This window comes from Geotrypetes seraphini, chromosome 8, assembly GCF_902459505.1.
Source record: "Geotrypetes seraphini chromosome 8, aGeoSer1.1, whole genome shotgun sequence".
In the NCBI taxonomy this organism is placed as follows: Eukaryota; Metazoa; Chordata; class Amphibia; order Gymnophiona; family Dermophiidae; genus Geotrypetes; species Geotrypetes seraphini.
The window spans coordinates 126,331,659-126,355,291 of record NC_047091.1 but is presented as its reverse complement, the minus strand read 5'-3'; the positions used below and the strand labels follow the sequence as shown (position 1 = coordinate 126,355,291).

General features: G+C 40.4%; 2 protein-coding genes across 9 annotated transcripts in view; both read left to right on the top strand.

Moving 5' to 3' along the window:
* THOP1 (thimet oligopeptidase 1) overlaps positions 1 to 13,814 on the top strand; it is a 67,822-nt gene extending 54,008 nt beyond the window's left edge. The window contains exons 12-13 of the mRNA XM_033956173.1: positions 11,896 to 12,032; positions 13,111 to 13,814. Coding sequence (XP_033812064.1) covers positions 11,896 to 12,032; positions 13,111 to 13,242 — 269 coding nt within the window. The 3' untranslated portion in view covers positions 13,243 to 13,814. The remainder of the gene's footprint in view (positions 1 to 11,895; positions 12,033 to 13,110) is intronic.
* A 5,731-nt stretch (positions 13,815 to 19,545) lies between these two features.
* LOC117365719 (CTD small phosphatase-like protein 2) overlaps positions 19,546 to 23,633 on the top strand; it is a 46,828-nt gene continuing 42,740 nt past the window's right edge. For 2 of the 8 annotated variants that reach the window (XM_033956465.1, XM_033956457.1), the window contains exon 1: positions 21,086 to 21,219. In XM_033956465.1, the coding sequence (XP_033812356.1) occupies positions 21,181 to 21,219 (39 nt within the window). In that variant the 5' untranslated portion in view covers positions 21,086 to 21,180. Of the gene's footprint in view, positions 19,681 to 19,704; positions 19,981 to 20,746; positions 21,044 to 21,085; positions 21,220 to 22,014; positions 22,353 to 22,906; positions 22,931 to 23,633 lie in introns of those variants that run through there. The other 6 variants (XM_033956463.1, XM_033956461.1, XM_033956459.1 and 3 more) reach the window with 6 other exon arrangements.

Sequence of the window (23,633 nt, the reverse complement as noted above, 5' to 3'; positions counted from 1 at the left end):
GGGAGGGAGAGATAAAAGAGAAGAAAAGGAGAGAGATGTCAGGCCATGGAATTGAGTGAGAAGGAAGGAAAGGAGAAGAGGAAGATGCCAGAGCATAGGGGAAGGGGTGGAGCCAGAAAAATTGAGAGGGGTTGAAGCTGAAATGAATCATGTACAAAGGAGACAGGAGGCGAACCACAGCACTGAACTTCCAAAAAGGGAATTACGAAGGGATGAGACTCATGGTGGGGAAGAAGACTAAGAAGAGGATAAGCACTGTAAAAACACTCGAGCAAGCATGGTCCCTTTTTAAGGACACAGTCACCGAGGTGCAAAATCTATATATACCACGTATCAACAAGGGATCCAAGAGGAAAAAGAACAAGGAACTAGCTTGGCTCACTGTAGCGGTGAAGGAAGCGATCAGAGACAAGATTTCGTTTTAAGGAATGGAATAGGTCAAAAATGAACAAAAACTGGAAAAAGCACAAACAGTATCAAAACAGGTGCCATAAGGCAGTAAGAGGGGCCAAAGGAGACTACGAGAAAAAAATAGCCAAAGAGGCAAAAAACTTCAAGCCGTTCTATTGCTATATTAAGGGGAAACGACCCGCGAAGGAAGCGGTGGGGCCGTTGCACGACCATGGAATAAAGGGAGTGCTAAAGGAGGACAAAGCCATCACCAACAAACTGAACACGTTTTTTTGCGTCTGTATTTACCAAAGAGGATATACAGAACATACCGGAAACTGACAGGCTATACGCAGGAAACAATGACAGGAAACTGACAGGGTTGACGGTCAGTCTAGAAGAGGTATGCAGGCAGATTAATAGGCTTAAACGATAAATCCCCGGGACCGAATGGCATCCATCCAAGGGTAATCGAGGAACTGAAAGGGGCTATAGCTAAACTGCTTCAACTAATAGCCAATCTGTCGATCAAATCGGGAAGGATTCCAGAAGACTGGAAAGTGACAAATGTTACGCTGATCTTCAAGAAAGGTTCGAGGGGAGATCCGGAAAACTACAGACCGGTGAGTCTGACCTTGGTACTGAGAAAGATGGTAGAGACGCTAATAATGGACCGCATCATTGATCACCTTGACAGATACAATCTGATGAGGACCAGCCAACATGGCTTTAGCAGAGGAAGATCTTGCTTGACGAATTTGCTACACTTCTTAGAAGAAGTAAACAGGCAAATAGACAAGGGCGAGCCGGTCGACATTGTATATCTGGATTTTCAGAAGGCGTTCAAGGTCCTGCATGAACGACTACTTCGAAAAATTGTGAGCCATGGAATCAAGTGTGAAATACTCATGTGGATAAACTGGTTGGTGGATAGGAAACAGAGAGTGGGGGTAAATGGACAATACTCTGACTGGAAAAGCGTCATGAATGGAGTACCGCAGGGTTAGGTGATTGGACCCATGCTCTTCAACATATTTATAAACGACCTGGAAATTGGTACGACAAGTGAGGGGATTAAATTTGCGGACAATACGAAGCTGTTCAGCGTAGTGAAGACGCAGGGGGATTGCGAAGATCAGCAACGGGACATAAACATGCTCGATAAATGGGTCGCGACATGGCAAATGAGGTTTAACATAGATAAGTGTAAGGTGATGCATGTTGGTAACAAAAATCTTATACACGAATACAGGATGTCTGGTGTGGTACTCGGAGAGACCCCCCAGGAAAGAGACTTGGTAGTACTGGTCAACAAGTTGATAAAGCCGTCCGCAATCGGCAAAAAGGGCAAACAGAATACTAAGAATGATTAAGAAGGGATCGCGAACAGATCGGAGAAAGTTATCATGCCACTGTAATGGGCCATAGTACACCCCCACCTGGAATACTGCATCCAGCACTGGTCGCCGTATATGAAGAAGGACACAGTACTACTCGAAAGGGCGACTAAAATGGTTAAGGGGCTGGAGAAGTTGCCGTACTGCGAGAGGTTAGAGAAACTAGGCCTCTTCTCCTTTGAAAAGAGGAAACAGAGGGGACATGATTTAAACATTCAAGATAATGAAAGGAATAGACTTAGTAGATAGAGACATGTTGTTCATCCTCTCCAAGGTAGAGCGAATGAGAGGGCACTCTCTAAAGTTAAGAGGATAGATTCTGTAAAAAAGTAAGTAAGTTCTTCTTCATCTAGAGAGTGGTAGAAAACTGGAATGCTCTTCCGGGGAAAACACCCTCCAGGGATTCAAGACAAAGTTAGTCAAGTTCCTGCTAAACTGGAACATACGCAGGTAGGACTGGTCTCAGGGCACTGGTCTTTGACCTAGGGGCTGCCACAAGAGCGGACTGCTGGGCACGATGGACCACTGGTCTTACCCAGCAGCGGCAATTCTTATGCTCTTAGGAGAGAAGGGGCACAGGACAGACAGTTTATTGAAGGGACATAGAAAGAGGGAAGATGCCATATGGAAGAGAGCGAGAGCGGACACTGGACGGAAAGGGCCGAGAGGGCAGTGGATGGAAGGGGCGAGAGAGAAGGGAGGACAGATGCTGAATGGAAGTTTAAGGGAGGGGGGACAGACATTGAATGAAGGGGGTGAGAGGGGAGCAGATGCTGGAAGGAAGTGGGTAGGAGAAAGGAAAGAGGACACATACTGGATTGGGGGAAGAGGATAAAATTAGATACTGGAAGGGGTGAGGGAAAGAGGTAGACACAATGAAACAGAAATTGAGGACTGAATAGTAAGAGAGAATTTACAGAGGCAGAAAATACATTGAGAAGGAACATCAGGGAAGAACAGGAGGAAGGAAGTGGAGAGAGAGATGCCAGAGCAAGGGAAGGGGAGGAAACAGATACCAGACCTGGGAGGAAGAAGGAGACAGATAGCAGTTTTGTGAGGAGGAGAGGGAGACATGCTAAAATCTGCTGGGAGGGAGATATGGAAGGGAAGAATACAGATGCCACACCATGGGGGAGTGGAGAGAAGTAGATGGATGCCACACCAATTGGGGGGGGAGGGAAGAGAGATGGAAGGGAGAGGCAGACAATTTCTGGAAGAGGAATAGAAAGAGAGCAGATGCTATATGGAAGAGGCAGAGAGAGGATAGATGGAAGGAAGAGAATGATGAGAAGATGAGGAAAGCAGAAACCAGACAAAGGTAGAAAAATTCTATTTGTTTATTTTTGCTTTAGGTTAAAGTATTGTAACTGTGTTGATGATCGTTTATTAATAGAAAATGGAAATAAGGTGATCCTGTTTGGACTAATTTTAACAAATACCTTCTATAATCACAGTTCAACTTACAATAATATTCTATTAATTAAGAATTGTGAAAAGCTCAGACCCAAAACCCGTGACTGGTGATGACACCGAACTGGGGTTCATTGGGGGACCATCATCGTTTTTCACTGTCCCCTTACCATCCAACTAGTAATTGCATGAGAAAAATCAAAATTGAAAACACTTATCTGTGTGTCGGATGGTATGATGTCTGTAATGATCCTCAGCGGTGCATAATCTGTTTAGTGCTTATAATGTGCTAAAAACAAACACCATTACTGTTCCATGTTATATCCTTGTCCCCCCGACTCGAGTTTCGAGGATAATCTTCTTCAGGGAAGGACTCTGTTACAGGCTCCACTTATCGGCTTGGCACTATATTAAATTTTTTTTACATAAATTTGTGTTCCCCGCGCACTATACCCGTGTGCGCGTTTTACATGGGTGCGCGGTATATGGGTGAAAATATAGTAGTCCAATAAAATGGCGGGCACTAAATTTTCTTCCCGCCATGCCCCATGCCTCCTACCTAAATGCAAAATATAAATTGTCTGGTTTCCCAAAGCCCTGCCAGCTGAAGATCTCTTCCTCTAGGAAGGAAGGGGGGATTTGTTCAGAAATGTTTGGAGGATGCATAGAAGAAAAACCTGTACACTGGCACTGGTATGGTAATCTTTGTTTGTTTTGAATTTTAAAATAAAAGAAAAATAAATAAATAAAGTGGAAATAAAGAAGTAAATAAGAAAATGGGTAGATAAACAGGGTGGGCATGGTGGGGTGGGGCTGGGGGACCAGTGAACTCGTGTGCCTAAGGGCCCTTGATGAATTAATCCTGCCCTGCCTGGGGTGTTACATTCCAGGTAGTGAGGTCTCTTCCTTTCCTCTACCATCCTGCTTGGAGTGGACTGCAGTGTGCCTGTTTCCATGCTCCACGAGAGTCTTGAGTGCCCCATAAACAGCCTATTGGGGGGGGGGGAGAAATACATGGATGTTGTCTACAGACCTCTGATTCAATTGAAACAAATTGATAAAGCTCTGGTTATAGATATCCAAATGTTGGGAAAGAAAGAGGAGGTGCTGTTTCTGGGTGATTTAATCCTACCGGATGTGGACTGGAAAGTTCCATCTGCAGAATCAGAAATAAGTAGATTGTGGATGCCTTTCAAGAGGCTTTGCTCAGACAAATGGTGACCAGAACCCACAAGGAAAAAAGCGATACTGGCTCTGGTGCTCACAAATGGTGAAAGTGTCTCTAATGTCAGAGTGGGAGCCCACCATGAAGTAGTGATCATCATATGGTTTGATTTGATATAACATGCAAAGTAGAAGACAGCCACACAACTCCAAAATCCTGTATTTCAAACATGCGGACTTCAGTAGCATGAAGGGAGTAACATAGTAGATGATGGCAGATAAAGACCCGAATGGTCCATCCAGTCTGCCCAACCTGATTCAATTTAAATTTTAAATTTTTTCTTCTTAGCTATTTCTGGGCAAGAATCCAAAGCTCTACCCGGTACTGTGCTTGGGTTCCTACTGCCGAAATCTCCATTAAAACCTACTCCAGCCCATCTACACCCTCCCAGCTATTGAAGCCCTCCCCAGCCCATCCTCCACCAAATGGCCATATACAGATACAGACCGTGAAAGTCTGCCCAGTACTGGCCTTAGTTCAATTTTTAATATTTTCTGATTCTAGATCCTCTGTGTTCATCCCACGCTTCTTTGAACTCAGTCAGTTTTACTCTCCACCACCTCTCTCGGGAGCGCATTCCAGGCATCCACCACCCTCTCCGTAAAGTAGAATTTCCTAACATTGCCTTTGAATCTACCACCCCTCAACCTCAAATTATGTCCTCTGGTTTTACCATTTTCCTTTCTCTGGAAAAGATTATATTCTACGTTAATACCCTTCAAATATTTGAACGTCTGAATCATATCTCTCCTGTCTCCTTTCCTTTCCTTTCCTCTAGGGTATACATATTCAGGGCTTCCAGTCTCTCCTCATACGTCTTTTGGCGCAAGCCTATCATTTTCGTCGCCCTCCTCTGGACTTCTTCAAGTCTTCTTACGTCCTTCACCAGATATGGTCTCCAAAACTGAACACAATACTCCAAGTGGGGCCTTACCAATGACCTGTACAGGGGCATCAATACCTTCTTCCTTCTACTGGCTACACCTCTCTTTATACAGCCTGAAGAAAGAGCTGATTGGATGGGAGGACATAAGTGAAATGGAAAAGCAGTGCTCCAAATTAAAAGGAGTAATAAAAAGGGCTACTGAACTTTGTGTGAGGAAAATAAAGAAAAAGAAAGGAAACCAATATGGTTCTCCAAACTAGTGGCAGTAAAAATAAAAGTAAACGAGTTGGTGTTTAAATATTATTATTATTTTTTTTTTTTAAAAGAGGAGTACAGAAAGGGAATATTAGATTGGAAGAAACTGAAAGAAGCCAAGAGACATCTGGTAAAACCGGAAGAGCAAATGGCTAGAAATATAAAAACAGGAGACAAATATTTTCAGGAATATTAGTGAAAGGTAGAAGACAAAAATGGAATTACGAGTCTGGAAAAAAGGTATGAACCACTAAGTAGAAAGTGATGAGGAAAAAAGCAAACTAGCTAAACAAATACTTCTGTTCGGTGTTCACAGAAGAAAATCCTGGAGAAGGACTACAATTGGCTAGCAAAGTTACATCTGAGAATGGAATGGATACTGCACCATTCACGGAAGAAGGTGTTTATGAACAGCTTGAAAAATTGAAGGTGAACAGAGCTATGAGACCTGACAGGATCCATCCTAGGATATTGAGGGAGCTCTGAGAGGTTCTGGCGGGTCTTCTAAAGATTTGTTCAAAAAATCCTTAGATGGGAGAGGTTCCATGGGACTGGAGAAGAGCAGATGTGGTCACAGAGATGAAGTGGGAAACTATAAGCTGGTAAGCCTCATTTCAGTTATTAGAAAAATAATGGAAACGTTGCTGAAGAAAAGGATAGTGAAATTCTTAGAATCTAATGGATTAAGATCCGATACAACATGGGTTTACTAAAGGTAAATCGTGCCAAACAAATCCGATTGAATTCTTTGGGTGACCAGAGAATTGGATTGAAGACATGCACTAGATGTAATTTACTTGGTAACATCCTGGTTGGTATTGTAACGCTTAATATATTTATGTAGATTTTAACCTAGTCTTTTTAGCTTCTGGCTTGTTTCTCCAATTAGCACCCATCTTTACACTTTGTGCTTTGAATGATATCTCCCACCCACTCCTTCCCGCTTCCTGTGAGACTGCTATTGGAATGCATTTATGCTTCACTTATTTGTCAATGTTATGATCTGAGGAACAGTTACATTTGAAAGCTAATTTTTAAAAATGCATTGTTAGCCCAATAAAATATCGCCATGCTTCCTTTGTGTTGTATTTCTCTATGTAACCTTTAAAAGTGGACTAACGCAACTATCACCATTTTATCTGAAAAATAAAACTTCCAGTTCCCAGTATACCAGCAAAATGTATATCAATTAATAGTAAATCTATAGCTCTGTGCCCAGTCAAACATCCTGTTCAAGCCAGGCTGGAAGACTTGAACATTTAGGCCAAAAGAATTGCCAGAATGAATTCTCTCTCCTTCATGACTGGGCTAGAGATTCTGTTCTGTGAATTCAAATAACAGACATGGAGAAAAGCCATGTAATAAACAATTAGGTTTTATTACTAGTGCTGCCATTGTCTGGGAAGAACAAGCCATCAGAATTTCAATGCTCTTCAAAGGGAGAAACCAAGCACAAACAGATTTATACCCTATTTGATATCATTGTAATAATTATTATGCTTTAGAATACAACGGCACAGTTGATCACATGACTTCCTTTCCAAAAATGCCTTGCGTCAATGTTAATATTAAAAGTCCATTCTGTTAAGTTTTTAAACCAAGCAGGTGGCAGTGTTTCACTTTTTCTTCCTAAATCATTTTTCAACTTGCAATCATGTCAGTAAAAAACCTAGTCTTGACATTAAACATCCTGGCATCCATATGACCTCCCAATTAGCATTGTATGTTCTAATCTACAATGAACAGATTCTGTCTGTAAAACACCCAAGTTTCCTATTCCTCTGAGAACCTATAAATTCCATGGATGTATATGAATAATGGTACATAAATTTATGTCTTAAGAGTCACAAAATCAACCTTCTGAACTTCCGTAGCATAGCCAGCATGTAGAATCAGCAATTTAGACATGGAATGCCAATCTGTGAGCTTAATCCTTTAATTTTGATTCATTCACAATCTCAGTTTTCATATCGGTGACAACTATCACACACCTGTAAATTCCAGGAAATCTTCAACAATCCAAAATAGGATAAATCACCTTTAAAGGCCTCTTGTAGGCAGTATATCAAATACAAATTAAATTCAAACACAGAAATATATGCCAATAAAACATTCTTGTAAAACAGTTTAATTAAAAATATATATTAGACTTATTAGATTTACAAATGTCCTTGGAATCCATATAGAACTTTACTGTGCCTTGCAGAATACAACCAAAATAACCAGGCAGACACTGAGAATATAATCTCAATCATATTTGGATATTGCATCTAAGTATTATTTAAGAAATAGGCTTTGAAATAATTTCTATATGACACGTAGTTCTGTATTGTCCTAATATTTATAGGAAGTGAATTCCAGATAGCAAGTGCTTGATACTAAAAGCCTTGTTTAAAAACACTTAACACAACCTTTGGGGATCTAATAAGTATACTAGTATAGTATTATGCAATATTTTGTTTCCTTTCAGCATACAAATTAAATCTAAAACATGTTGGTGCTCCCCAATGAAATATTTTGAATATCAAGGAGTAAAAGGGGTGCTCAGGGAGGACAAGGCCATAGCGGAGAGATTGAATGAATCTTTGCTTCTATCTTTATGGAAGAAGATGTAAGATCTACCTGAATCGGAAATGGTTTTCAAAGGTAATGATGAGAAGGAATGGAAAAATCTCAATGAACCTGGAAGACATACTAAGCCAAATTGACAAGTTAAAGTGGTAAATCACCTGAACCAGATGGTATACATCCCAGGGTATTGCCGATATGCTATTAGTGGTTTGTAACATGTCATTAAAATGGACTGTAGTACCTAAAGATTGAAGAATGGCCAATGTTATGCTGACTTTTAAAAATGGGTTCCAGGGGAGATCTGGGAAATTACAAACCAACAAGCCTGACTTCAGTGCCCAGCAAAATAGTGGAAATGATGCTAAAAAAAATAAAATTGCGGAACCTGTAGACAAACATGATTTAATGGGATAGAGTTAGCATGGATTCAGCCAAGGGCAGTCTTGCCTCACCAGTTTGCTTGAGTTCTTTGAAGGTGTGAATAAACATATGGATAAAGGTGAACCAGTTGATGTGATTTTTATCTAGATTTTCAAAAAGCTTTTGACAAGTTCTTCATGAGAGGCTCCTAAGAAAATTAAGTCATGGGATAGGAGGCAAATTTCAATTGTGGATTAGGAATTGGTTATCAGACAGAAAACAGAAGGTAGTGTTAAATGGCCATTTTTTTCAATGGAGGAGGGTAAATAGTGGAGTGCTGCATGGATCTGTTCTTAGACTGGTGCTATTAGATTGATTTGAGGTGATTAAGGGCCTCTATCAATCACAGTAAATAAAAGAATAGAAAGATTTGCATACACTGTCTCCATTATATTCATATTAATTTCATGCATATTCATTGTGGCTATCTTGAAAACTTGATTGGCAAGAGAGTACTCCAAACTGACTGACTGACTTGGGAAGCACTGTTCTAAATTATGCTTGTCAAAGCTATTCCAAAATTCTACCTTATCTGTTTTTCTCCAGGACAGATGAGAAATTTTAGGTGATAAAATTTTTCTTTTTCTTGCCACCTAATTACAAAATCTAACAAATAAAAGATTTGACCATAATACTAGGTTCCAGGAAGTAGATTCAATGCTCAAATTTTGTGAGAGAATCTGTATAGGCTAACAGGGGTAGGCAGTTCTGGTCCTTGAGAGCCGGAGCCAGGTCATGTTTTCAGGATATCCACAATAAATATGCATGAGATAGATTTGCATCTCAAGGAGACAGTGCATGCAAATCCATCTCATACATATTCATATTCAATAAATTAATATTGCCAAGTATTAGTATGGTTAAAATTTAATCATTATTTCTGGTTAAAAATTCATAAGATCTCTCTTGCTTATAGCCATTTACTAGGGGAACAAACCTCTGCATTTCACAAGCTAATATTTCCAGTGAAGGAGTACTAATAGTCTTAAGATACTGAGTACCTGATTACTATTCAATCTATTGTAAACCACTTTGGTTGAATCTTCATGAAAAGATGATAGGTTTTAGTAAAATCCAAATGAATAATCACCCTCCACTTTCAAAAATAGGTTTAAAAAAATTTTTTTTAATGTATTGTACATGTTCTCTTTGTAAGCCACCTAGTTTCTCGGAGGGGCATAACATTTTGTTTTTTTAAATGAATGATTGAATGTAATACCTCCTCCCTATTTAATAGCTCTCAAAATAAAATCTAGTGACTAATTCTTTAAATGAAAAATTTAAAGAAGATAAGATATTTAAACTACTGAAATTAAAACATTAGAGTACAGGTACCACATAGGGCTAGATCAGGGATCTCAAAGTCCCTCCTTGAGGGCCGCAATCCAGTCGGGTTTTCAGGATTTCTCCAATGAATATGCATTGAAAGCAGTGCATGCAAATAGATTGCATGCATATTTATTGGGGAAATCCTGAAAACCCGACTGGATTGCAGCCCTCAAGGAGGGACTTTGAGACCCCTGGGCTAGATTCACTAAGCCCACTGATCAAGTTCCAACCACTTAGTGACCCCTTTGCGACCCGATTTCCCTCTGACCCGATTCACTAACCTCTGTCCTGATCATCCTCCGATCCGCGCGTGCAAATGAGGGGGGAACGGAATTCAAATGTAAACAGGCAGCAATTCACTAAAAAAGCAACACTGACTGGGCTGGCCGATCAGCAAACAAGCAACAGCTGGGAACCAGTCGTTCAGTGGTTTCTGACTGCATTTCCTGCTCTCTGCCCCAAAGCCACGATTCTCCTGCCACCCTGCTCTGCCCTGAATTTCCTGCTCTCTGCCCCAACTCAAACCGCAATTCTCCTGCCGCCCTGCTTTACCCTGAATCTCCTGCCCAATTCTTCCTGACTCTCCTGCCCTTCTCCGCTGTGCAAGCCCGTAGTTTTAACCCATGGGTTAAAACCATGGGCTTGCGAAAAAATTAAAGTTAAGAAAAAAAAGTTAAATTTAGCTCTTCTGGTCACGGAGGGCCAGCGCTTGCGCAGACCATCTACAGCGTTGGGATCACTATAGAGCAGGGATCTCAAAGTCCCTCCTTGAGGGCTGTAATCCAGTCGGGTTTTCAGGATTTCCCCAATGAATATGCATTGAAAGCAGTGCATGCCCATAGATCTCATGCATATTCATTGGGGAAATCCTGAAAACCTGACTGGATTGCGGCCCTCAAGGAGGGACTTTGAGACCCCTGCTATAGAGCGATCCGGGCAGACAGTTGGGGCGTGATTCTGATCGCATTCGTGAATCAGCCCCCCGGACACGGATCGGATCGGATCGGATCCGTGCCCTTAGTGAATCTAGGCCAATGTGCCTTCTGGCCTTATTTCCCCCCCCCCTCCCCCAATATAGTACATCTGCAGTTAGACCTCCTGCAGGCTATTCACAACATTGTGCATGTTGTATATCTGTTGCTGGATTTGCTTCATTTCTGTGCACCATCTCCTTTCCTCCACCTCTCTGGCTTTGAAAGGACTCCCCGCTCCTCCATCCTCTGCTATCCATATCTTATCGCTGGCTCTGCAAGCTTGGAACAGGAGAAGGAGGGAGGTTGGGGAGAGGGCAGAGCCAAATCCTAGAGCATTGCTAACATATTTTTGTGTGACTGCTGATTGACATCTTATTCTGTTCTATTTAAAAAAATTTGGAGCTCCTTTCTTATATTAAAAAAAAAAAAAAAAATTAGCATTGTTTTTTTTTAAGGGGTGATTTTGCCCCATCCCCTCCAACCATTAAAAAAAATGATGGGGATCAGGCCAGCTGAGCAAGCTACATGTGGGAAGTTGGAATTAGACATTCAGCTTGTAGGTCTATAGATATACAAGAATCCTTAGGCTGGGGGGGATATTGTGCAATAGGGAGGTAGGTTTTCAAGGAGAACCTTTGTAATATTTGCATTATTTGTTTATGCATAGAGTTGTAAATGTATTAAAGTGCAGTTAAAACATTTGTGTATCACATAAGTATGGCAGATTTCCTTTCTTATGTAAAATAGGTTTTACATGTTGAAAGACCTTTCTACAATCACCACCTGTGTTTAGTGAACTGTAATATGTTATATTAGTACAGCTGGGTGGATATGTAGCATATTAATCTGCAACCTCAGCACAGTGTGGTTTAGATATTCTTCTTGAGTAGAACTGGAAATGCCAGAGCTTGAAGAGGTTTGTAAATGGACAGATCAGCAGGACTAAGCATAAAAATAAGCAGCATTGGGAAATGCAGTTAAGTGTTGTGGAAGGACTGGAGAAGAGCTCCAGATAATTATTCTTGTGTTTATCTTAAGGTACAAACATGCCAGCTAATTTTGGGCACCTGGCAGGAGGCTATGATGCCCAATATTATGGCTACCTCTGGAGTGAAGTGTTTTCAATGGATATGTTCTATACCCGCTTCAAGCTGGAAGGACCCATGAATAGCAAGGTAATTGATCATATGATCCAACTGCTTTCACTTCATTCAGTCAACCTTGAGCTTGCTTTCTGTCTCATGCTCTCAAATTGGTCTAGCCAGCGGTTTTGTCACTACTAAAATGGTCAGTGGTCTTGGTTATAAAGAGTATGGGGACAGACTTAAAGATCTTAATATGTATTCTTTGGAAGAAAGGTAGGAGGGGGAGATATGATAGTTTAAATCCCTCCAATGGCATATATGCACAGGAGGCTAGCCTTTCAGTTAAAAGGAATCTCTGGATTAAGGGGCCATAGGATGAAGGTGAAAGGGGACAAACTCGGCATAACCTGAGGAAATACTACTTCACAGAAAGGGTGGTAAATTTTGGAATGGCCTCCTGGTGGAGGTAGTAGACACTATCTGAATTCAAGAAAACTTGGGGCAAGTACATAGGATTTCTTTTTCTTTTTTTTTTTTAATAAATCTTTATTCATTTTTTAAACTCATAAGTATAACACAAAATACAATCATTTTATACTTTAACATTACTTATTATATCATCAAATTATAGCTCTCATGAAATATCTCCCCTCCCTTATATCCAACAGTTAATCATAAGCCAAAGAAATCATAAAATATTCCCATCCCACCCTAGATGTGTATGAACAAAAGGGAATTAATGTTTATTCTATGCAATACTTTCAAACTTTACAGTATCTTGTTAATGGCTCCCAAATAACCTGAAATCTCTTAAAATTTCCTTGCTGCACAGCAATTATCCTTTCCATTTTGAAAATGTGACACAGTTCCACCAAAAGCTATAATTTAGTCTATCCCAATTTTTCCAGTTATTTGCAATCTGTTGTATGGCAACCCCTGTCATAATGAGTAGAAGCTTATTGTTATTAGAGGATTACATAGGATTTCTAAGGGAGAAGAAAGGATAGTAGAATGCAATCATGGGCTGACTACATAGAAAAATGAAGATAATAGATAAATACCATATGACATGTCACCCATTGCAGTTTGCCACCTTGTTACTCCTGCAACTCGGTTCCATGTCACTTCATCTTGCATACTCATTCCTGGTTTTTTTGTCTGTTTATAGGTTGGTATGGATTATAGAAACTGTATTCTGAAACCGGGAGGATCCTTAGATGCTTCAGATATGCTGAGAAACTTCTTGGGCCGGGACCCAAACCAGGAAGCTTTCCTAAAGAGTAAGGGATTAGATGTATAGCTCAACTGCTTGCCATCAGCTTGCAGAGATACCTCTTCCTTTCCATTTCGGGGGAAAAAAGCATCTTCTCTCCAGCATCACAGCCTTTTGACACAGTATGTTCTGTGGGCACTTTCTGAACCAGGCTGTGTCGTGCAGATAGCATGCCACTGTGCTGAGAAAACAGATTCTTTCCTGGAGCTTCTTGGTCTCGGAATAAACTTCATAGTACTTCAGATCATGTTATGTTTTAAAACTCAGTACCACAGTACAGCTGATTCCCTTTGAAATGTCTTGTGGTATTTATGGATGCTGAAAATGTTAAAGCTATCATTTTAGTAATTTTTCTTGGCTCATCGCCTCTTCCCCCACCCCCACCCACCCTTCAGAGGTGCAAAAGTCCCTTGGTGTAGGGTCTGGTTTTATTCAGAACTGTTTTTAAAGTCACTACTGAATTTGAATTGATGATTTCTCATAAAACTATTTATTAAGGTGCGGTGAGGATTTCTGTAATGTTTTTGAATTTAGGAAGGAATGAATGAGTATCAATAACACAATGTTCTTTTAATAAAAATCATTTCCCTTGTAAATAAGGAGAGAGTGTCTTTGCTTGAAATCCAAGCACTCCTGGAGTAGGCTGCATTACTGAGAAGTAGGGCGAGCAGGTGCTAGATTTCCCCCCTCACCAACCTCTTGTAGTAGTTGGTGATCGGGGGGAAAAGTCAATTTACTTATGTAGTGATTTGTTGGTATAAGATAGGGTAAGGATGCTACATGTCTGTTTGTGGGTTGTTGTGGCCTGGCAGTTCTCTACAGCTCCATAAGAACCAGCCTGTGTTCTACTATCATGAGTTTTTTAATCTGCAGAGCCAGAGGGGGGGGGTCTCTCCTGTTGTGCTTCCTCTATCTTCAACTGACCCCAGTTGGATCCTAGCAGTGGCCATGCTGGGTTGGAAGCCAGTAAACTAGCTTAATGGCACTTCAGTTGAAAATTATCAAAAGAAGTACAAGAGAGCAGAAATTTAAGGGACTTCTTTCATAAATACTACTTAGAAGATATATGGAGAATCCATAATTCAGGCAACTGAGAATATACCTGTTACCTGGTAAATACAAGATGTACTCTAAACTAGACTACATTTTTGCTGAACATCGAGTGTTGTATAGACTGTCTACACTGGAGATAAATCCAATAGTGATTTTGGATCATGCTGTTGTCTGAGGTGATTCAAACCATTACTCCACAGAAAAGGCCTAAGGCATGGTGGGCTAATTTTGACCTATTAAATTACCCAGAGACCCAACAGTCTAGCCAGAGCTTATGGAGTTGCTATCTGTCCTACAATAGGACAGAGGGTATGGGCTTGGATGTGCTCTGGGATGCAGGCAAAGCCTATATGTGGGGAATCCTAATAAAGATACACAACAAAGAACGGAGACAACAATTACTTACACATTGCACAGTTACAAAAGGTGTCTTGAGGCAAACCCTACACCAACCTTATATACCCAGATGATACAGTTGAAAAGGCAATTGTACCTTCTGGATAATAAAATGCATTACCTTCTATAATGTACAAAAAGGGACTTCTGTGAAAAAGGTAAGAGATGGGAAGCTCTCAGCCTAGCACCTGTGGGTGCAACAGAATACTGGATGGGTCAAGAAAATTTAAAGGTACCAAAGGACAGCCTAAATTTTCACATTAAGAGTCAAATTAATTGAGATTTCTGTAAGAAATTATACTCTTGAGTTAACATGCACATAAGAACAAATTTCAGCTTACATTTATGAGACAGCATTGCCCACCATATAAGTAGAAGTATATAAAATACTTTTAAATACTCCTATTTTGCCTCAAGAGGTGGCGAAAGTTATAGACGGTGCTAATTTGGTAGTCTTACCTAAACCAGGCAAGGCTCCTATCCTTTGGGCTGGCTATAGTCCAATTTGCTTTATTAAATGCAGATATGAAAATTGTTGCAAAAATCTAGCAAACAGGTTGGAAAGTATCCTTCCCCAGATTGTTCATTGGGATCAGAGAGAAGGCAGTTGGGGGACAGTGGGAGGAGGGCCCTTGACCTGATTTGAATTTTTATAAATAAGGCATAGAGAAGGCCTTATGACTTGGTCAAATTTTACTATTTGAGATTTTGACCCAAATTAGATTGGCTGGCCCATATGGAAATTGGGTCCATGCATTATACATAGTCCTAGGGGCTTCATTGTAGTAAATGAGGTGCAATCGGTGGTATTTAGTCTGAGTAAATGGATGTCTCAGGTCTCCATTGCTTTTTGCCCTTGCATTGGAGCCTCTTGCATGTCACATCAGAACAAATTCATTCATTAAACCAATATTAGTAGCAAGGGAGGACTACAAAATCTTCTTATATGCTGAAGACATCCTGGTTTTCATGAAAGATCTGAATGTCTCTTCTGTTGAAGGTGCTTTCAGAGTTTTTGGAGACATCTCTGGTTATTTATTTATTTCTAAAATTACTAGACTGCCTATCCCTAAGGGGTTAACAGTAAAAACATTCACAATAGTTCAAGACAGTATACATAAAAACATTTTCAGTTAGAATACAATCACATATTAGTGTAACCCCTCAAAGACTAGAGGAAGCAATATATTACCAATCTGCACTATATTAAATCATCATGCCCACTGTTCAAAGTATCCTGGCTTACTCTACAACACAGATTCCGAAAACAGCCTCAATATATAGTTCAGTCTTTAACATTTGCCTGAACTTTAGCAGGTCAGAACAGGTCCTCAGGTTGCCAGGGAGATGATTCCACAATTTCACTCCCACCAGACATCATTGCTGTTCTAAATTTAACATACTGAACAGTATTTTCCTTCATAGAGGTCAGTCTCATAGTACCTTCTGACCTCAACACCCTCCTCGGCTGGTCATGTTAATATTGATAAAACAGGCTCTGTTTTTTAATTCTATTTGGGAGGGAAAATACAAAATACCTTTTAAAGTGGCAATTGATATCTGGGCATACAGTAATTATAACAGATCAGCTTGACCACTTATACGATTTGAACTATGGAAAACTCAAGTCTGGTTGATGTTAGTCATGGTGGGGCAGAGCAGCAGCCTACCTAAATGGTCCTGCCTAAATTCTTATTCTTTTCCCACTTGCTGATTCATATCACACAGGCTAAATTTAAAGAGTGGGAATGCATGTTCCAGAATTAAACTTCAAAAACTTACCTGACTGAAGGTGAGGATGGGATTGGATTTACTAATGTGAGATAATGACACAGCAGAATTAAAAGCTCTTCAAGAACCTTATTTTGAACACACTTCAGTGCACTGGTTTAGACGGGAGAATGCTGTACTGTTCCCATGTTCAATATCTGAAGACACAAATTTTTCAACTACACTTCCCCCTCCCTATTCGCGGTTTTGATGTTTGCGGTTTCGATTATCCTTGTTTTTTTTCCACAGGCCCCCCCCTCAAAATCACTCATTGGCATAAAAAAAAAGGTTAAATTGTTTTGTTGTATAAAAAAAAGGGACCCAGGACTTGGAGGGAGGCAATCAGAGGCGATCGGAAGTGATGGGGGGGGCGGCGATCAGAGCATGGACCTTACCTGGTGGTCTAGCGGTGATGTGGGGCAGGAGCAATCTTCCTATACTCCTGCCCCATGCAGAGCTGTGCTGTGAGTTCCTGTGGTCTCACGAGACTACAACTGGGAGTTCCTGTTGCAATCTCATGAGACCACAGGAACTCAGCTTTCCTTCTACAAAAGGTATCGAATCGGCTAGTAAAATTTCCCATTCTCTTTCCTACTCATTAACTGCAATTTGGAATGAATTACCTTTTCAAATAAGATCTTATCACCTCCAGGTTTTTCAAAAAAAATTTTAAAACTTAGTTTCAATGTTTCTTAAATAATAGCTACTGATAAATATAAATATGCTTCTTACAATTTAATTATTGTTAATGGAATCAAGCTCTCTTTTTAGGGATGATTTGATAAATAAGTTCAAGATTTAGATTAGATTAGAGATATACCACTGTATTTTTTTTTTCTGCAACCAATACAGAAGACATGGTACTTCAGGTCAAATCAACCTTATATGGGGGGGAGAGGAAACACTCAACTTTTAGTAAATGAAACCACTTTCAGCCAACCTCTACTCTGTATTTTAGACCCCTTGGGATAGGCTCAAGCAAATAAGGTTAATACATCTAGACCACTATTTCACCATTCTTCTCTATTATCCCATGCTCGGCTGCAAGAACTGTTAGTTGCAAAAATTACTACTACTTTCTATAGTGTTGAAAAGTATATGCAACACTATACATTGAACATTCAACAGATGATCCCTGCTCATAAGAGTTTACAATCTAATTTGGACAGACAGGATGGATAGGGGGTTAGGGAGTTTCTTGAAGAGAATGATAGGATAGATGTAGATAATTTTATGGTGAGTTGGAGCTGACCTCAAATGTATTGCCTGCTACTGCCATAGCTCTGATGTGAGCTGTGACATGACCCTCTTAATAATAATAATAAAATTTATTTATATCCCACAGTACCTTGCAGTTCAAAGCGGTTTACATCAAGAGAAGCTGTCAAACACAGTGAAGATACATACATAAACATATATCAGAAATACATCACTAAGATAATTTAAACAAATTTGTCAAATAAGTAAGTTTTCAAAGATCTTCTAAATGTTTGATATGTAGAAGAGTTTAGCAACAATTCACTTATGGTTTTACCCCAAATGCCAGCCTGATAAAGTTTTATCCAGGAATCTTTTATAAACACATCCTTTTCAATGTAGGAAATGAACAAAGAAGCTCTACAATCATACATGATGTAAATTAGTAGTAAATACAAAATGTTTTGAAAGGTAAATAGGTGCAAAACCTAATAACGTCTTATAAGATACACTTGCAAATTTGAATATAATCCTGGCTTCGATTGATAACTAGTGTAATGTTATAATATGGGGTGATACGTTCAGATTTTTTCAAACCAAAAATTAGTCATTGCTGTGTTCTGAATGATTCTTAATATCTTGATGATGATGATTTTTTTAAATAAGATCTCAAGTAAATAACATTACAATAATCCTCTTGAATCAGCCTAGCCTGGATGTAAATTTGAAAGAATGTGATTGGTGATGGCTGCCCCCCCCCCCCCACTCCTGTTTGGTTAAAAAAAAAAATCTGGGTGTAATTTCTATGGCTTCAGGTCAGTGGTTCACAACCCTGTCCTGGAGGACCACCAGGCCAATCGGGTTTTCAGGATCGCCCTAATGAATATGCATGGAGCAGATTTGCATATCTGTCACTTCCATTATATGCAAATCTCTCTCATTCATATTCATTAGGGCTAGTCTGAAAACCTGATTGGTCTGGTGGTCCTCCAGGACAGGGTTGGGAACCACTGCTTTAGGTCATTCTAAATCAGGGATCTCAAAGTCCCTCCTTGAGGGCCGCAATCCAGTTGGGTTTTCAGGATTTCCCCAATGAATATGCATTGAAAACAGTGCATGCACATAGAGTTCATGCATATTCATTGGGGAAATCCTGAAAACCTGACTGGATTGTGGCCCTCAAGGAGGGACTTTGAGACCCTGCAAAAATAGAAGGCCAAGGCAATCTTGCAGTGCATTTTTTTACTTTGTAGTCATGAGGTTTAGGAAAGAATGTTTAAGATGAGACTCCACCACCACCTTAGGAAGGAATTTAGGATGTGTGCATCATAACATTGTTGAAAAGGTTTGTACAAACTGGATCCACTACTCTGCTGTGGAGTTCCTCGAGAGCCGTATTCCAGTCAGGTTTTCCCCAATGAATATGCATTGAAAGCAGTACATGCAAATAGATCTCATGCATATTCATTGGAGAAATCCTGAAAACCCGATTGGAATATGACTCTCGAGGACCGGAGTTCCCAACCCCTGTGCTAAAGTGATCATCACTACAACCAGAACCTTTCAGGTAAGGTACATTAGGTTGTCAGGTAACCAGTGGCTCAAAGGGAGCTTTCAACAACTGACTCTGCATGAGGCTTAAAAAAAAGTAAGCTCCATAGTGAGAAACTAAAGCAGGGGTAGGGAACTCCGGTCCTCGAGAGCCGTATTCCAGTTGGGTTTTCAGGATTTCCTTAATGAATAAGCATTGAAAGCAGTGCATGCAAATAGATCTCATGCATATTCATTGGGGAAATCCTGAAAACCCAACTGGAATACGGTTCTTGAGGACCGGAGTTCCCTACCCCTGAACTAAAGGCTGAGCAGAGAAGGATTAACCTTCCATTTGTTATGTTCCAGTTGCACAAAGGTGAACCCTAATAGAGTTGGTCTTAAGACCTGACTTTGACAGATGTAGAAGGTATTCAAGCAGTTTTTGTAGGGCAGGAAAAGGAGTCTATGACCTTGCCTTTATACCAGATGGAATCTAAGCCATAATAACACTATCAGGTAATTTGAAGGAGTCCATTACTACCCTCTCTATATCCACATTGTGAGGGCAAGAGACTGAAGGTCAGGAAGTAGTAAGAATATCTGATCCTGAGATATTAGTGTTAGAAAACAATCTCTAGATTCCTGAAGGAAAGCTCCAGTAGGAGAGGAAACCAAATCTGTCTTGGGGTTACTAAGGTGTGATAAGAATCGTGGTTCTTCAATCCTGTATGAGTTTCAGAAGAGTTTTCACTATGAGGGATCAAATGATATGCTTTCAGAAGAGCCTCCTCCCAATTGAGAAGAAAGGTATCTGAGGTGAGTCTGCTGTGTGATCCCATTCTGGAGCAGAATTGAGGGAAAGCTCTATAGAAGAGGTGCCCCACTCCCCCCTCGCACCAAAAAAAATCTTCTTGGCTATGCCCTCATTCAGCAACTACTTGTGATGTTGCAGAATCAACAGCTACTGCAAACTGGAAGCAATCATTGAAAAAGAGTAAAAAAGAAATCTAAAATTGCATTTACACTAGAGTTGATGTACTGTTTAGCTGGATAGGAGAAAAAGACCTTGGAAACTTTTGCAGAGACTGACACTGAAATATCTCAGCAAATCAAGCTGAATGTTTCTTTCATCGGTCATTTAAAAAAACCTCAATTTTTGTGTGATCTTTCACATCCTCTAATTTCTGCACACACTTTGTTTTTCTAATAAATGTACTTTTAAGCCTTCTTTCCAGTTACATGTTGGCTATAATGCAACTGCATTTTCAGATTGTTTTTTGATGTTGCACCATCAATGCAGCTTGTCTACCAGACTTTTGTCTTCCCTGCCACATATGTGGCTATAAGGCATTCCTTGTGAAATAACCCAATTCCATATTCTGACTCTTCACAGAGTCCTCCCTACTTGTAACCTAATTGTTCGAATTAGGATGATATGATGTACCAACCGGTCTCTGAAAGCCTTTACATGTTCCAGGAGATTTTCCTGAGCTGACCATAGACCCTGAGCATTTCCTGTTTGTAGACAGTACTTGAGGAATTAGGAAAGGGAATCCTCTCAGCAGATTGGATTGGACCATTTAGCAGGCTAAAGAGTCTCAGATGAGTGGTAATAGCTATGCTATTCTGAAGGTTCCCTGTGATTTGTTTCCACTGGGAAGATAGGGGCCATTGAGCTTGCCTATGATGGTGTGATAAACTCAGCATCTGCCCAGCTGACATCTACTAACTCTAGTGCATTTCTACTACCACTGAAATGAGAATTACCAGCTGCTGCTGTAGGAGAAATGAAGGTGTGTCCTAGTGGTTAGAGCTACTGCCTTAATCCCAGCCTGTTCCTTGTGATTCTGGGCAAATCACTTAACACTCCATGCCCCAGGTATTATAGTTAGATAGGGAGCTTGCTGGAACAAATAGGGGAAATACTTGAGTACCTGATTACTATTCAATGTATTGTAAACTGCTTTGGGTGAATCTTAGCTGCCCCTCACCATCTCTCTTCACTTATTTCTCCCTATGATTCCCCCCCTCCATCCCGTGAGCTCATTTCAGCTGGTAAGTCCCTCCTATCTGTGCCCTTCTCTTCAACTGCCAACTCCAAACTCCATTCCTTCTGCCTTGCTGCACTGTATGCTTGGAGCAAGCTGCCTGAACCCCTACGGCAGGCTCCATATCTGGCAGTGTTCAAGGCCCAGTTAAAAGCCCACCTCTTCGAGAGTGCTTTCGACTCCTAACTCCTCTCACCTATATGTCATGTCTGTCTGTCCAAGTTAGATTGTAAGTTCTTCTAAGCAGGGACCGTCTATAAATGTCAAAATGTACAGCGTTGCATATGCCTTTCAGTGCTATATAACTGATAAGTAGTAACATAACAAATTCACTTATATACTGCAGTAGCCTCTCAGTTCAACATGGTTAACCACAAGCAAGAGACTTTACAAGTACAGTAGTAGTAATAGTAATCCTAGGCTAATCTATCCCTTGATAATCCCAGAGAGTGCAGTTCTAAAGCATCTACTCAAGAGGTTACGTGTTATTTTATGACAGATCATCCTGAGTGATAATGCACCTCAATCCTGCCTTACAGCACTCCTGCTGCTCCAGTATATGGACCCCCACAAACAACTCTTAGTGTACCTCTGTCCTACCCTGCAGTATCCTTTGTTACTCCAGACCCTTACCTCACATACACTTCCAGTAATTCTCAATTCTGGCTGCAATACCCTGACCCCCATACAAAACTCTGCCCATGTGTGCACATATGGAGCAGAAGTAGGCTGCAAGAAAGGGGAGGAATTTATCAAGGCACTTTAGGAATTGAAGGGTGTAGTAGATTTATGCTTAGAGTGTAGGGCTCAGTAAATGGTTGAGGTGTGAGATGCTGCAGATAGAATTTGATTGTAGAGAGTGAATTTATCCTGGGGATGTTTCAGGGAATCTCTGACTCCCAGTCAAAAGACTTAGCTATATCCTGGAGATGGGGCCGTTTCTTTTTCAGCTGGGACTATCTGATCTCATTAAGCACAACTGTGCTCTATTCCTAGAATTAAGCTCGTGCCTCCTGGTTCCCTACCACGCTACTTTGCTTTGTGCTGTTTTAGTTTGATCCTGAAGGGGATTTTTTTTTTTTACAAAAAAAAAAGAGATGAATAGTTCTGTTGACAAATATTGAGCTTGTCAATTTACAGGTACATATAAAATATTTCACGACTTTATACTGACAAATTTAACCCTGAACTGCAGAGAAAAGTCCATAGGAATCTGTTTAGATTTATTTTGGTATTTAACAGGGGGTTAGATTTTGGATAGAGATTAATTAATTTACAGAGTATTGACCAGAATATTTTCTAAATTTGCAATAGAAAACAAAAGAATGTATTTATTTGGCATCCTATCTGGCATCCTATATTTAGCCAAGAAAATGTATTTTTAGGCAGAAATTTGCTTCTTTATGCCTTTTCTCCTCTCCAGACAGCATTGTTGTAGAGCTGCTGAATTACCCATTCCAGGAGGAATACTTTTTTTCTGGTCCTGAATTTCTGCCAACCACATCTCGGTGCATTGTGGGACCTTTAGCCCTGATTCAATGGATAGAATCATGGACTACAAATACTACACTGTTTTGGGATGCACTTTTTAAAATCAGGACTGGCCAAAGAGTTTCCCTTCTGGAATAAATAACTTGACAGCTTTGTAGGAACCAACTAAATTCAGCTTAAATTAGTTCTCCTTGTCCACAGTATAATCAGCTCAATATAGGAGGAAGGTGGGTACTTCAAGCACTTAGGAATCAAGGTCATAATATGTTTTGTTTTTCCATAGAAACATGATGGCAGATAAAGGCCAAATGGCCCATCTAGTCTGCCCATCCGCAGTAACCATTATCTCTTTCTCTCTCCAAGAGATCCCACATGCCTATCCCAAGCCCTTTTCAATTCAGACACAGTCTCTATATCCACCACCTCTTCTGGACACTTTATGCTACCAGAGGATGGGGGTGTAATGCCTACCCTTGTGTCCAGGACAACAGTGGAGTATTGGGTATACTTCAGTGGGCATTTCTTCTACATCCGTTTGCCTGTCACCACAGGATTGGTTTTTGAGCTTTCCTGCTCTGTCCCTGCAGTTGTACCAGTCTTACTGGAATATTATTGGTGTGGGTATCATTCTGCTTCTTACCTCTCCTTCAGCTTCCATATTCCATAAGAATATTCATATTGGGTCAGACCGATGGTCCATCTAGTCCAGTATCTTGTTTCCACAGTGGCCAATCAAGGTCACAAATACCTGGGGGGAAACCCAAATAATAACATTCCATGCTACCGATCCCAGGGCAAGCATTTGGCTTTCTGAGTCAGAAGCCAAAGTATCCAGCATAAACTGCAGGTAAAGAAGGTGCCAAGCAAATGGCAGTCCGGTGTTTTGGTCCTACTGTGGACTGCAAACCCCTTCTCCACTTTTACATATCT